The sequence below is a fragment of the Zonotrichia albicollis genome, chromosome 1, assembly GCF_047830755.1.
Source record: "Zonotrichia albicollis isolate bZonAlb1 chromosome 1, bZonAlb1.hap1, whole genome shotgun sequence".
Lineage (NCBI taxonomy): Eukaryota > Metazoa > Chordata > Aves > Passeriformes > Passerellidae > Zonotrichia > Zonotrichia albicollis.
This window is the reverse complement of record NC_133819.1, coordinates 6,266,703-6,281,325: the sequence shown is the minus strand read 5'-3', so window position 1 is coordinate 6,281,325 and position 14,623 is coordinate 6,266,703. Positions and strand designations below refer to the sequence as shown.

General features: G+C 46.3%; 1 protein-coding gene across 1 annotated transcript in view; it reads left to right on the top strand.

Moving 5' to 3' along the window:
- The first annotated feature begins 452 nt into the window (after nt 1-452).
- Nucleotides 453-14,623, top strand: part of RHEB (Ras homolog, mTORC1 binding) — a 38,519-nt gene continuing 24,348 nt past the window's right edge. Inside the window, exon 1 of the mRNA XM_005480436.4 lies at nt 453-742. Coding sequence (XP_005480493.1) covers nt 691-742 — 52 coding nt within the window. The 5' untranslated portion in view covers nt 453-690. The remainder of the gene's footprint in view (nt 743-14,623) is intronic.

The following is a 14,623-nucleotide window of genomic DNA, read 5'->3' as shown; positions in this document are numbered from 1 at the left end:
ACCAAGGTGGCGGAGCTCTGAGATCGGGTCTGGGATAGGGGACCAGGACAGGGATCAGGACAGTGACACGGACCGCGCAGACCAAGGTGACGGAGCTCGGAGATCGGGTCTGGGATAGGGGACCAGGACAGGGACCGGGACCGGGATCGCGCACACCAAGGTGACGGAGCTCGGGGCCGGGGCGGGGCCGCGCGCGCAGGACGCACCAACCGCCGCACGCTAAGCGCGCACGCGCGCGGGCCCTTAGCGCGCGCCTTTCCCCCCTCCCTTTCTTCCCCCCACCTCGTCCCCGCTCGCCCTTGCCCGCCCGGCCCCGCCCCCTCCCCTTCGAACGCGGCCGTTGCCGCTCCCCGGCCAATCCCCGCCCGCCGCCGCGGCCCCGCCGGCCAATGGGCATGCGGCGGGTGGGGGAGACGCGCGCGCCAGGCGGGGGTGACGCAGGGAGTTTTTTCCTGTGACGCGCAGGTGCGTACGCGGGGCCGGCGCGCGGCGGCGGCGGTCACGTGGTGCGGCCCCGCCGCTGCCAGCGCCGCGCGTCCCGAGCGCGCTCCGGCCGCCGCCGCTCCCCCCGCGCTCCCCGCATGTCGCTGGCGCCGCGCCCCGCGCCCCCACAGCCGCCCGCCGCCGCCCTCCGCCGCAGCCGCCACCGCCGACGCCCTTGATGTGGTTCGGGGCCGGGCGGGGGAGAAGATGCCGCCGTCCAAGTCCCGCAAGATCGCGATCCTGGGCTACCGGAGCGTGGGTGAGCGCGGCGCGGGTTTCGCGGCGGGGGTGCGGGCGGGGTGCCCCGGGTGCCGCCGCATCGCCCTCCCCCGCGGCGGCGGCGGCAGGTGCAGCGGAGGCAGCGGCGCTTCCCGCCGCCCCGAGCGCGCAGCCGCGGCCCGAGGGAGGGAGCGAGGGAGGCCCCGCCATGGCGGCGCCGCAGAGCTGCGGGCCCGCGGCCGCCGTGCCCTTAATAGGAAGTTTCGCCCCCCGCACTCCCCGAACGCAGCCCGGAAAAACGGGATCGGGGCAGCTGCGGAGAGGGTCCCTCCCCGCCGGCTTGGCTGCGCTGGGGTTCAGCTCCATGCAGGCTCCGTATGGAGCGAGCCCGGAGAAAGGCAGCGGAGCTGGGGACGGGTCTGGAGCGCGTGTTCTGTGAGGAGCTCGGCCCGGGGAACAGGAGGCTCAGGGGAGGCCTCATCGCTCTGCACAAGTCCCTGACAGGAGCTGCCGCCAGGTGCGAGTCGGGCTCTGCTCCCAGGCAACCAGCGGTAGCACACGAGGACATGATCTTCAGCTGTGCCGGGGGAGTGTTGGGTTGGACACCGGGAAAAATTTATTCTCAGAAAGAGTGATCGGACCCTGGAACGGGCAGCCCAGGGGGATGGTGGAGTCACCGTCCCTGGAGCTGTGTAAGCAAAGACTGGACGTGGCACTCAGTGCCGCGGGTGACACGGTGATGTTGCGTCCCTGGTGCACCTCAGAGCACTTTTGCAGCCTCGGTGATTCTGTGATTTGAGCCAGTTTGAACCCTGGGGAGGCCAGGCGGGTGTGTTGCCCGTGCCTGGCCCTTTCCTGCCCCCATGGACGTGTTCGTGCGGCGGCAGCAGCAGCGCAGCCGCTGTTCCCGAGGGGCCGCCTCGGCTCCGGGCTGTGCCCGGTACGGCGCCGCCGGGGCAGCCCGGAGCGGGCTCAGCCGCTGGGACGAACTGCCTGGAAGCGTCCAGCACGAGTCCATAGCAGCTGATAGAGGCTTTTGTTCCGTATAAAAGTGTGATCCTCTCTCCTGCATTTGCTGGAGAACGGTTTCGGATGTTTCGGGTTCTTGGAGCAGAGGGGAACGAGCTGTAGTACAGCCGGTGCTAATCGATCAAACTTAAAAGCATAGATCAATGTGAAAGATATTGTGTGGTTGGGGAAAAAAAAAGATGCTGCAGAGTGATACTACTCTGATATAAATGTGTAAATGGGGTTTTTACATTGAAAGCAGTGACTATATCAGTAATTTGTCTTCCATGGCACACAGCATAAAGAACCCTTTGAAAAAGCATTTTTAAATATAAAAAAGGCTAAATAAGGAGAGCTTTTTTTTTTTTTTTTTTTTTTTTTTTTTTTTTTTTTTTTGCATAGCTGCAGCCATGCAGCTTGATGTTTGAATTTGTTTGATGAATTTGTCCAGTCCTTAAACAGAACAGTGAGTAGTAGATTGATCAGTTTGCACGGTCTGTATGACATCACTTGTTGCAGTCTGTTCATTGTCTTGTTGTTATGTTTTCTATGAGCACTGGTGGGAGCAAAGCAATGGGCAGTGTAAGTGGGAAGGGGAAATGCTTGAAATTCTGTTCTTAGGAAGTCTGTGGTCGGGACTGAGTGTACTGTTGAGCTTTGGTCCTTCATCTGTTGACACTAACAAGCAGCAGTCAGAAAATCAAATATTAGTAGGGTGTAAATTTGAGGAGAAATAGAGAAGGAGTATAATATTGTTATTTGGTTGGGGATGTGAGCAATAGTGCTTGTGGAAAGGATGGCCAAAATGTTACCTAACTGTTAAGACCTACTGCTGAACTTTAACTAAAGTTTTCTGGGACTAGTGTGGAATTGGGGTCGATAGGACAAGACCAATTTTATTAGGAGAGCTACAAGTTGTAGGAACATAGACTTAAGAGGAAGGGAAAAATCTGGTTTACTGGAATTTGCTTTCATTTTCATTAAGTTTCTTGGCAAATACTTAGGTAAAAGTTCAAGCAGTAGAAATGGGCCTTTGAGGTTCTTCTTCCATCTTGTGAAGCTGTTAGACAAGCAGGAAGGTTAACCTGGAGATTTAGATTGTCCTCTGCTTCCCCAAATGTGCCTCCTAAAGTGAAGTAGAATGGGGACTGCGTTTGGCTCCAGGGAAACTTTTGATTAAGTCTTGCTTTGTATTATGATGGCAAGAATATCACTTGGACCCTGGTTAAGAAAGGATATAATCTCATTTTAGGACAAGTGTTTGGGTGGTAGAAAAGGAAGTACGTTTCTTTTGGAGGAAATGCTGCATTGTATAGAGGTAATGCTCATTAAAGTGGGGAATAATTCCAGAATCTGAAGGAAATGCTTTCTACATTTCCTTTTGTAATTCGGGAACAACATTGTTTTGCCATTAACATTAATCTTGACTCTGGAATTAGGGAGGTTAACTTTGGTGAGTTGTAAAATGCTTGCAGTTGTATAGGTTAGCCCTAAATGCTTAGGGGGCCTGTTCTGGGAAGTTGGGTGCTCCCCCTGTAACTGCAGTGTTTGAAATGAAGCTGTCATAAAACTGGGAGCTCTTTTCGCCATGTCTCTCTCAGCTAGGTGCTGAAATAACTAGGTTTTGATGATGATGTTTGTCAAGCAGAGAGCTTTTCCCCTCAGCTGTTGATTGAACAACCCCGTGGGTCTCTCAGGTTACAATGTGTGCAGTGAGGGGTGGGCACACCTTCCCCAGGGATTTGTGAAACGGGCTGAAAATTGTACTGATTCCTGCTAAGGCCTTGTTTATTTCATTACATTAAAATTTAATCTTATCCCGGTGCTGTTGTCAGGTAAACTGGAGGTTGGGAGTGGTATTCTGGTATAATAGTTCTGAGAATAGAAAATTCAGGAGTCTGCTTGTTTGAATACACTCCCTCTATCTTTCAACACCACCATCAAGCCTTTCATATGTGAAACTTTTATTCTTTGCTGATGGGAGAGATCACAGTGGAAGCCTCGTGAATTCCCAGGCAGTCATACTTTCTGAGATGCAGACAGAATATTTGCCAGGGTGTTTTTTGGTGAGGAAGACTGATTATCTGTGGATACAGCATGCAGGTCGTGGCATGACATGAGACAAAATCATGCAAGAATGTCTCTGTTGGGTTTTGCTCAGGCTTAAATTGGTCTAAGAAAGTTCAATTCCATTATGTAATTGTGCTTGTCTCAGCAAGGTTCTGAGTAGAAATCAGATGGATTTCATCCCAGGGTCTGAGTTTCACAGCAGAGGAACTTGACTTCCATTACTGTTAGTTGGGAAGTGAGCAGAGTGGATCAGCTATTTGAGATTTGATTCTGGAAGAAATCTGTCTTGTGCATGATGAAGCATAAAATTTTATAAAGTTACTGCCTTCACTAAAAAGAATCTTCATATTTGTGTTTTGGTAATAACTTAATATCCCAAATATAATTGGAAATAATGGATTTGCTAGGAAATAAATCAAGCAGGACTAAGATTTTCTGAATCTTTTTAGAGTAACAGCCTCTCTAAAAAGCAGGATAGAGTTGCCAAAAATGCTTTGTGTTCAGTTTCATTCTCTTTCTGTTTATAGAACAGATGTGCAAATTCAGACCACAAATGCCTGTAGGAAAGAAGAAGTTTCTTAGATCATCTTGCAAAGCACCTTATTACTGGGATTCTCTGTGTTCTATTGAATGGATGGATTTAAGATAAGCAGGAAGGTATTGTTTGGATCAGCTGCTTCAGTTGTAGGTCTTTATCTCAGCCTGATTTCTTTTGTGCTGTTTGGATAAGTTGTGCTGCTGGTTTTACAGATGTGCTTGCAGAAACAGGAATTCTCTTTCTGAATTTTACATGTTTGGACTGGTCATCTGAAAATGCTGTCCTGGGCAGTTTATGGCTCTGAGGGGAAAATCCAGTTAATAATAGGGAACTTAGCTATGTTCTTCCCTGGATAAATAAATCAACTTCTTTTGTGTGAGTAGGTGTAGAGCAGACCATGCTGCAGGCAGAAGGAGTCATGGTCTGACTGCGGCATGCAGGTACCAAAAAAAAAAAATCTGTGATGGAACAAAATGATCTGTCAGGATTAGATTTGTGTGGAAAGGCTTTCAGGTGATTGTATTCAGCTAAAAAAAAAAATGCCTCTGCTCCCTCCAACTTGCTTGAAAAGCAGGAAGGCAGAAAAAACAGTAACTTCAATATGGACCTGTAAATAGTAAAAATAATTGTTATGGCAAAAGGGAGTTTGAAAAGAGGAGTTGTGTGAGTATTAGGAGGTTAGCAGGGTAAAATGGAGCTGGGGCTTTGCTGTGGTGCCTGAAAGATGGCATCTGCTCTCACAGCAGCGTTCCGCCCCGAGCAGGGATCCCTCTGGGATTGGATGGGAAGTGGTAATTTTAGCAGGCGATAAATTGCCCGTGTAAATGTCAACAGAGGAGGAACGGAGAAATTACCGCTGTCGTGTGCTGTAATTTGGTTTACACAACCGGCTGTGGCCGCAACACCGGCAAGCCTGAGATTGACCGGGGAAATTGAGCGGTTCGGGAGCCAGCTGATGTGTAAGGTTACATTTTGCTGTCCCCTGTCGAGTGCCAGGATGACTTCGGGGCCCTTCCCTCGCCGGGGCCGCGGTTGGCGGTGCCAGGGCCTCAGTTGGCGGTGCCGCGGTTGGTGGGGCCGGGCCCTTCCCTCGCCAGGGCCGCGGTTGGCGGGGCCGGGGCCGCGGTTGGCGGTGCCAGGGCCGCAGTTGGCAGTGCCAGGGTGCGGCAGTGCTGCAGGAGGGAAGGCTGCAGCTCCCAGGGGCCGGGCTGAGGCTGGAAATGCCAGCTTTAATTGCATTTCCGTGTTAGTGCTGCCATAGTGGCTGCAGCAGGGAAAGTTGCTCCAGAGCGTTTGATAGCAGTAGCTGGAAGCACTAGAGGCAGCGTGTTCAGCTGTATTATCGAGCCACCGTGGGGTTATTTGAGGACACTGCTCCAGGATTAACTCTTAAATTGCCTGCTCTGATCTGTCAATGGTAACGCTTGCACGTTTTGCTTGTATGTACGGGGGCGTTTTGGTGTTTGATTACACAACTTGAAGTTAACATCGACAGGAAAAGCCAAATGAAATGTAGCTCCTGTAATTTATAAGCTATATAAAGTTGGAGCTCTTCATTTAGATCTACTCGAGTGCCTGGAGTGTAGGCTCTGGCTGAGGCAGCCCCCTCTGCGGTACAGGCTGCTGCGGAAACAGCCTGACCACGCAGCCGGGATTAGAGGAGCAGGCTAAAAAGTGATAAATGCCATTCTGATTAATTTCCTGTAGCTCTCCTGAAGGTGACATCCAAGGGCGTGCTTTAAAAACTGCTCAACTTCATTGTGTATTCCATCCAAAATCGAAACAGCTTCTCTGTGGGATGTTCATAATGCACTCAGGCTCTGCGAGTGCTGCATGAGTCAATTGGCTGGTGTCATCTCAAATTCTCCTAAATCAGAAGCTGCAGACATGAAGCGTGGTGTGTAAAAACACGAAGTGGCCCTTGCCAGTCGTGAATTGGTCTCCTTAAGGATTTGGAGACTAAACCTTGTTTTCCAAGGTTTGTATTTGAAGTGAATGGCAGATTTGTTGTGAATTTGATAATGTGAGAAAGCAAAATCTGCTTCCTGTGTTTGGTGGGTGGTTGTTGCTTAAAATTTGTGTCTTCCAATCTTGGTCAGGACATTGGCACTACCCTGTGGTTCCTGCCCATTGAGGGCAGCTCTCCTGTAAGTGAGGGTGTGTGGGGTGGGGGAAAGGGCAGTGTGGACAAAATCCATGTTTTATGTTGCCTAGCAGACCTTTTACCAAGATTTCAGATTATTAAGTTTACTAAAAGCATATTAATGGGGACCATTACAGGTTGCATTTCCTTTTGGAGAAATACGAAGTATGGTGGATGCTGAATTGGGTCTTGTGTGGGGTAAAGTTGCTTGTATTGAACTTGTCACAAGGAAGGAAACTGAGGCAATTTTTGAACAAAGTGCCAAAACAGGACTTCAGGTGCAGCTTTTCTCAAGAGACATCCAAGCCACTTTCTTTTTTAATTGCCACATAAGGAAGGCAGATGCAAATGAACTCTGTAAGGTGGAGCACCTTTTGGCCCAAGTTGAGCTAATCCCAAACTGTGGCTGGAAGTTGGACCTTGCTGCCCCCACCCATGGGTGTGATGGAGGGCTGTCTACCAGCTCAGGGGATTGATTTATTTAAAAAGTAAAGCAAAAGAAGGGAAAGTTTTTGTATCCTTCAGCTGGTCAGCTCAGTGAGTGCAGCCTGACAGGGAGAGTGGGGTCAGGAGCACAGGATCTGGGGAGGGTGGTGTAGGCTCTTTGTGGCAGTGCAGATTTCCCTTCAGTCAGACTTGCTATGGAACCATATGTGTGTTTTCCTCCACCACCTGAGACAGGCATGGATGGCTTTTGGTCAGCTTTCAGCAGTGGAACTTCTGAACTGGACCTGTTCTCTTGATGGAAAAAGATGGCCTTGTGCAGGTGCTGAGACATGTGCTAGGGAGCCATGGGGAAATGGAGTTCTTCAAGGTTCTTGTTTAAATAACCTTCTGTAGTCTAATCTAATCAATTCATGCAGAATTGAGGAAAAAATTGCTTGACCTGGGGTAACCTTAGACCTTGTTCCAGAAGTCTTTAAATTCACATGGTGCCTCAGGTGATACAATCTGGAATTTTCAGGAAACACGTGCTAGTAAAGATGTTGCAATGGAGCAAAGCCAAAGCTTCAGGAAAAGACCTCTAAGGACATGGAATCCAACCCTTAACCAGCACTGCCAGGCCCACCACTAAACCATATCCACACACCTTTTAAATACCTCCAGGGCTGGTGGCTCACCTGGTTCCCTGGTCAGCTGTTCCAATGCTTGACAACACTTTCTGTGAAGACATTTTTCCTGTCATCTAATCTAAACCTCCTGGCACAACTGTTTTCTCTTGTCCTATTGATTGTTATTTGGGAGATGAGGCTGACTTCCCACTTGGCTACAACCTGTCCAAGGAAGTGAAGGGCTACAACCTGTCCAACAAGTGAAAGGCATTCAGAGTCACTGATTACCTTCCTGGGTGGAAAGCCAGTGGAAACAAATCTAAACTGTGTTGCTTTTCAGCTTGCTCTCCTGCCTTTGGTAGGATACCTTTCCAAGTATCTGTTTCTTGCAATTACTGGTTGACCCCTCAACCTGGCTGACTCCTCCTTTGGTTGTGTTTATCAGCATTTGGATCCTAGGGAAGAATCACAGCTACTGCATTGTTGAAATGCTCTGGTTTTCCTCAGTTTACCATATACATGTTGATTGCTGGGCATGCACATTTTAAGAAATGAAGGGTGCTGGATGAGACAGTGGTGAATGAATCATTGGTCAAAGAGATTACACAGGTTCTTGTAGTTGTTGGTTTTTCTGGGTCTGGATTGAAGGCACTTGAGACACTAGTTCATGGCAGACTCAAGTGTTTATTATTTTTTATCAATAAAACAGTCTCACAACCATGAGTTTGGCAGATCTTCACTAGCAAGGCACAAAATGGCCAACAATCTCTTGGTACAAGGTCTTTTAAGACTAAACTATCCAATTAAGAACTGACACCTGGATTATTTCCCTTTTAACCCAATAACTGATCCCACAGAGCTGCAATGGGGACTTTTCTGCCCAATTACAAAATTCCACCCAAACCCATGGAGAAGGAGGAAGAAGAAGCATGAAGAAGAAACCCAGGACAACACCTTGTGCCCTCCATCTTGCTTCCATCCACAACTTACTATAAATCCCAAACCCTCAATTTCTCACCAAGTGATGCACCTACACTGCTCTCTATAATCTGTTTCACACTTTTGAGGATTCTGGTCTGTCTTAAAGTCTGGGAAACTTTCTCCATGAATGAGGGTCAGAGTCAGTGCTGCCCTGGAGGCCAGGGCACCCCAGAGCAGATAGAGAAATATTCCCAATGCCCTGGGTTTCCACAGGTTCTGAAAATGCAGATTTTGCATTATGAAGTACAATATTCCACAAGATGAAGTTAAGACGAGCAAAGGACCAGCTTGAGCCTTGGGGGCTCCTGCAAAAGGGAAGTCTGCTAGAATTTATTATGGGACTTCTTATGTGAATTAGAGAACTTGGGGCTTGAACAAAAGGAGGAAATGTACAGCAGTTTGATTTGGGTGGAATCATCAGGAGTTTGTGGGTAATGGCCAAAGGTTATGAGGCATAAGACTGAGTGCATGATTTCTGAAGGGCTTTTAAGGAATGAAAGATCCTCTGTGACACTTGGAGGGTTAGTTCAGATAAGTTGTGGTCTATGTTAAATAGATTATCCGCTGCTGAAATCACAATTCCCTGATGGATTATACTTTAAACAGTGAATTTTTCTTTCAACACTGTTTTTAAATATGACACTAAAATCTCAAAGATTGAGGAGTCAGTATTTCTGGGATGGTTGTCAGTGTTGTTGGGTATTTTAGATTACAGGAACCAGAACATTGTGTGTGCCAAACCTAGTTATTTGTGTTCTGTGGGGTATGGAGTTAAATTAATTTTAATTTGGAAAAAGATGGAATATATAAGTGGTCCTCAGTGTGTGGATGTAAACATGTGCAAGTGCAATACAAAATTAGGATATGAAAGTGTCTCTTGACAACGTTGTCTCCAGAGTTAGTGGGATACATCTGTCTAGCTTCAACAACTTGTCAGATTGTATTGCCAAAACTTCATTCAATATGTATGACCTCCTTTAAAGGTACTCTTGCTGTATGCAAAAGAGCTGGGATGCATAATATGTAGGAAAACGCCATTAAATCTGCCCTAAAAACTGTCAAAACAATCAAGCACTTGACATTAATGCAGTAAAGTGTATTTTGCTTCAAGGCTTGTTATTCCATCAATAACAAATTTTTGGTCTTCTGAAATCTGTTTCAAAATTAGCATTTTTTAATTAGAATTGGAAGTTTCTGCTTTGAAATGTGCATATAAACAAGCACCATGTTTCTTAGTGTGCTGAAGTACCTTCATTGCTTTCTTGGAAATGGTGTTTGCTTCTTTTGTATGGTTTGACCCTGGTGAATAAATTCAAAAGGAAGGTGTTGGTTGTGCTGTTTCAATCTTCATATTGTGAGAAAAAAAAAATCAAAACTCTTCATAAACCTTTTGAAGTTGCTAAACCTAAGTATAAAAATGGTTCAGCTGGAAGGTAATGCAAGTTTTTCTGGGCAGTGAAAGCAGAAAGAATAAGTTGTCTGAATGTTACAAAATCTTGTTCCTTATACAGAGTGTATAGGAGACTTAGGGCACCTCAACCTTTTTTCTGCTTCTCCTTCTACAACTGCTCATTTTTATTGCTTTTATCCCTAAGTGTGGTAATAGGACAGAGGAGGAGCTAATGTGAAACTTGCAGAGCTGTTGGGTTGATGTGCAGACAGACAAATAGAATGTTCTGCTGTGTCTCCTGAAGCCTGACCTGACTTTAGGCTGTCTTCAGCTGTAGTTCAATGCTCACTGCTTGTCCAAGCTGTGTGGTTGTGTCAGAGGAGCCCTGGGCAGTGAAGGATCCAGCTGGTGTTTGCAGGGGCTTCCTCATGTGGGGCTGGACTGGCTGGGAGGTACTTGACTTGTGAAAAATGGAAAAATAATTTATATTCAAATTGCAGATGTCATCCTCACTTATCCTCCTGGGATACTTTCAGAGGGGTTGAGGGAGGATGGGAATGAGGTGGCAGGGGTGATGTTTTTTGATTTTTTCTGTGTTTTTCTTCTTCCCTGCAGAGGTCAGAATTCTGTATTGTGATCTTTTAGTACTACATAATATGAAAACTGAGAATAGGCAAGTATGATTCTTATCCAAAATCTCTTAATTTGAAGCACCTATTGAGCCAACAGATGGATACATGGTGGTTGGGAAGGTAAAGCCAGCTGGCTGTCATGGCAGGCAGGAATTTGATAGTAAGATACAGCAAACAAGGGTTACCTATTCTATCTTCTCTGCCCTGTGGCAAAATCAGCCATGTCATGTCATATCTGACAGATCTTTGGCTTAAATTCCCTTCACATTTCCCAGGGTTGGGGGCTTTAATGATTCTTCTGGTATTCTACACTGTATTATTCTTACCCTGGAGTCTTCTTTTTGCCCTGCTGCTTTACCCATGTGCATCAGGCAGAGATTTTGGTATATTATTGCTTTAAACCTCCCTTGCTGTTGACAGATTGTCCTGTGCATTCAGCAGCCACTCTTGGGTGGATGGTGTGTAACTGCAGGAGGCTTGCAGCCAGCCTTGCTGGGGAGGGGTTGGTGACTAACTGCAGCTGGGTGAAGTGCAGGGCTGTGAAGATGGCATTTAACAGATTGTGCCTTTCTTCAACCCTGATAAATAGAGGGGAGGAGCTTCCCTGATCAGCAGAAGTGACATGGAAGGTGCCTGTGCAGTTAATTCACAGGAGATCTAGAGCTGAAATGGAGAAGAGACCACAGTAACAGCAAAAAGCCATCAGAACCTGGTGGTGGGGAGAGAGCTGTGTAGAGGAAGGAACAGCTCAGGCACACACTGGGTTTTATGTTGGTGTGGTTATTTATAGACCCACTGGGGTAGCACACAAGGAATAGTCAAGGCTCAACAAATGAACATTAATCAAAACTGTGTCCACCAGTTGTGGACAGAGATGTGGTGGAGTTGACTCTAGGGGGATAAAATATAAGAAAATAAAGATAGTGTAGAAAGTAATCTTACCCCTGAGGAGCTGCAGCTGGGCCAATTATGAAAGATTAGGAACAGGCCTGACTTTAACAGGCCACAGCTGTAACCAGTGAGAAGCAGAGTGCTATAAAAGAGTGGGGTGGTGTTGGGAAGAAAACTGGAGTCAGCTGGCTGCTTTGTGGAGAAGAAAGAGTCAGTGCTGAGGAGCTGACCACGAGAAACACCAAGAAGGTCTCAAACTTTTGTGATAAGGAGACAGCAGCATGGAACCCCTGCAATGACAACAGCTGACCATGTCTTGCTGTGCTGGAGGAAGGAGTCAACACAACTCTTGGCCAGTATCCCCAAAGACCTTTCTGTTCTGTTGTGGTGAGTGTCAGGGTTTATTGCTGGCATTGGGTTTGTCAGACCTTGGACCATCAGTGGTGACACAAAGAGCCCGAAACATTGACTGACCACCTAGTTTACACACAAAGCAGTTACACACTGCTGCAGAGTGGAGCTGTCTGTTCTTGCTAAGATCTTCTAGTGGCTATAATGGAGCTGGATTGCTGTATTACTATAATCTGTTGTACAAGTAGCCTGCCCTTGTGGGCACAAATCAGTTTTATCTTCCAGCTTTTGCTGCAGTTGGTGGAGAGCTCTGTGAACTTCCTGCAGAGTAAGGCTGAAACTATGGCTCCAGCCCTCAAGGTCCTTTTCAGGGAAGACCTGCATGTCAGTGGAACTGAGGTCTTTGATCTTAGTAAGGCTTCTCTTTCTTTCTTACTGGTCTAAAAATGCACGAAGTGCACAAAGTGATGCAAGTGAGATGTGTGGAAGGAAGGGTTCATCCTGTTTCCTAACAGAACTTGAACAGGCCATGTCTGTGCAGAGGATGGAGAGCTGGTGCTGTGACTGCAGCTGGAAGGATCCTCTTGAAAAAAAAATGGCAATTTAAGTTGTACATCCCAGAAATCTTTAGCTGCAAAAAGGAAGTGACTGGAATTTGAGAGTTTGATCCCTTGTGTGGAGACCAAAACCTTGAATATAGAAAAGGGGAATGCATGGAATGCATTAAAGCAAGAGAGATGTGTTATTTCTCATGACATAGCATTTAAAAATGATTTAATGATGAAACAATGGCAGTTCTTGAAAGGATCTTTCAAAGACATTTCATTTCATGTTGTGCATACCCAATGATCCAAGGAAGGGGTCAGGTTTATTCAAATACCTCATGAGCTGCTTGAAGTGTGTGTGTAGGGAGAGAGGACTTGGGTTCTACCCAGCACTAGAAGTTGAATTTTGCCCCTTTGGAGAGGAAGTCAGCACAAATTTCAGGCTCTTTACCTTTAGGTGTGTCATAAACTGCAATGTTAGGGTCTGATCTTTAAGCTTAATAAACTTCCCTTTAGGAGTTGTTAGGGTTTAACCCATGGGGCAGCTGAACACCACACAGCCCTTCATTCATCTCCCACAGTGGGACTGGGGACACAGGTGGGGAAAAAGATAAAATGGAATTGGGATAAAGACAGTTTAACAGGACAGAAAAGGAAAGGTAAATGATAGTAATGGTAACAAAATATACAAGTGATGCACAAAGCAGTTGCTCACCACCCACCTACCAATGCCATTGAATTTCTGCTGCCACCTGAGATATTTTAAGCCTTGTGCTGTGGGAAGGTGCTGTAGGGATGCACAGTTTCTGCAGGAAGTCTGAAGGGAATACAGAGAATGATATTTATCTGAGAAATACAGGTTGACTGTCTGGGGTAGGAATGTCTGAATTTCCTTTGCAGTTAAGGAACACCAGGATGCAGCTCCCCTGACCTGTTTGAAGCATGCATTCCATGGCCTGGTGAGGTATATGCCACAGAGCTTGTTGTTTTGGTTTTTTTTTTGGAAGCTTTGGAACACCTTTTCCCATCTTTGACAACTGACAGTAAACACATGGAATTAAAATTCATGTAACTTATACAGAGGGAAACAGGAGGAAAGCTGCAGCCTGGTGCTTTCCTGCCAGCAAGGGTAGCAAGCAGAGGTAGCTGGACTCTGTGCTAAAATAACTAAAAGATTTCTTTTGATAATCTTTTGCTGTAGTTACTGACTTTATTGGAGACAAAATGGACTGCCTGGAAGTGTAAGCCATTGCAGGAATGCAATGGAATTTTTCCCTACATACTTGTTTGGACATGTGATACATTGCAACACAGTTTAAGTGAGCACTGAGGGATGAGCACTGCTGTAGGATGGAACAGGCCTGCTGCTAAATATCAGGGAATAAAGCACATGCTCTCTTCTTGCTTTCTTTACAGGAAATATGATCTAGATAGCATTAGGACCCTTGGCTTGTGTTCAGAAGGCTCATTGCTGCTGACCTAGCAAAGGCCTGCAAGTACTCCTGTGAGTGTGGCTGATTGCTTTGAAATCTGAAGAAAATAAAGGAAGCCATGTGGCTTTGTTTCTAAATGGCTGCTCTCAGATTTCCTCTGACTTGCAGAGGAATACCTTTGATAAACCTCAAGAAGATTGTGCAATGCAGATGGAAGGGAAACAAGCATCTCCCAGCAGGCTCATGCTCTTGGGTGTTACAGACCATCATGTGAAACTCCTCCTTTACAGCAGAAGTAGTTCTTGCTACGAAACCTTGCCTTAGACTTCAAATCTAATTTCCTTATGTTAATTTAAAAAAATAGAGCAGGAGAAGGCAGAGAACAGTTGTAGCAACAAGACAGAGTGCCAAAGAAGTTAAAGAAGAACTTTGGTTATTCTGAAAAGCTGATCTGCTCTTTGGTTTGTCATAAAGGGTTCTGCTGTGTTTGAAGCTCCTTATCACTTTTGGTAAAAAGATGTGTCATTGAGGTCCTGCAGCTTTCATTCCTTCAGAACTACAGCCTTTAGACTGTCCTCCAGAAAGCTCAGAGAGCATGTTGAGAGAGGAATGCTACCACTCTGTGTTGCAAATCAAGCACCAGTATCATGAGCAAGTGCAGGAATTGAGGAAGAGTTTTGTCTCTAAGCATCAGAAAATATTTTCCTAATCCTGTTACTGTAATGCTGACATCACGAGGGAATCACTACAAAAATGTATAGAACAGCTCAATACAGATGTTTATTTAATTCCTCACAATTAAAAGTCTAATAGAATTTAGTTGCATCTGAGTAAAACACAAACTACTCATTGTATTTCTGTCTCCAGAGATTTAGAAACAGAATTCT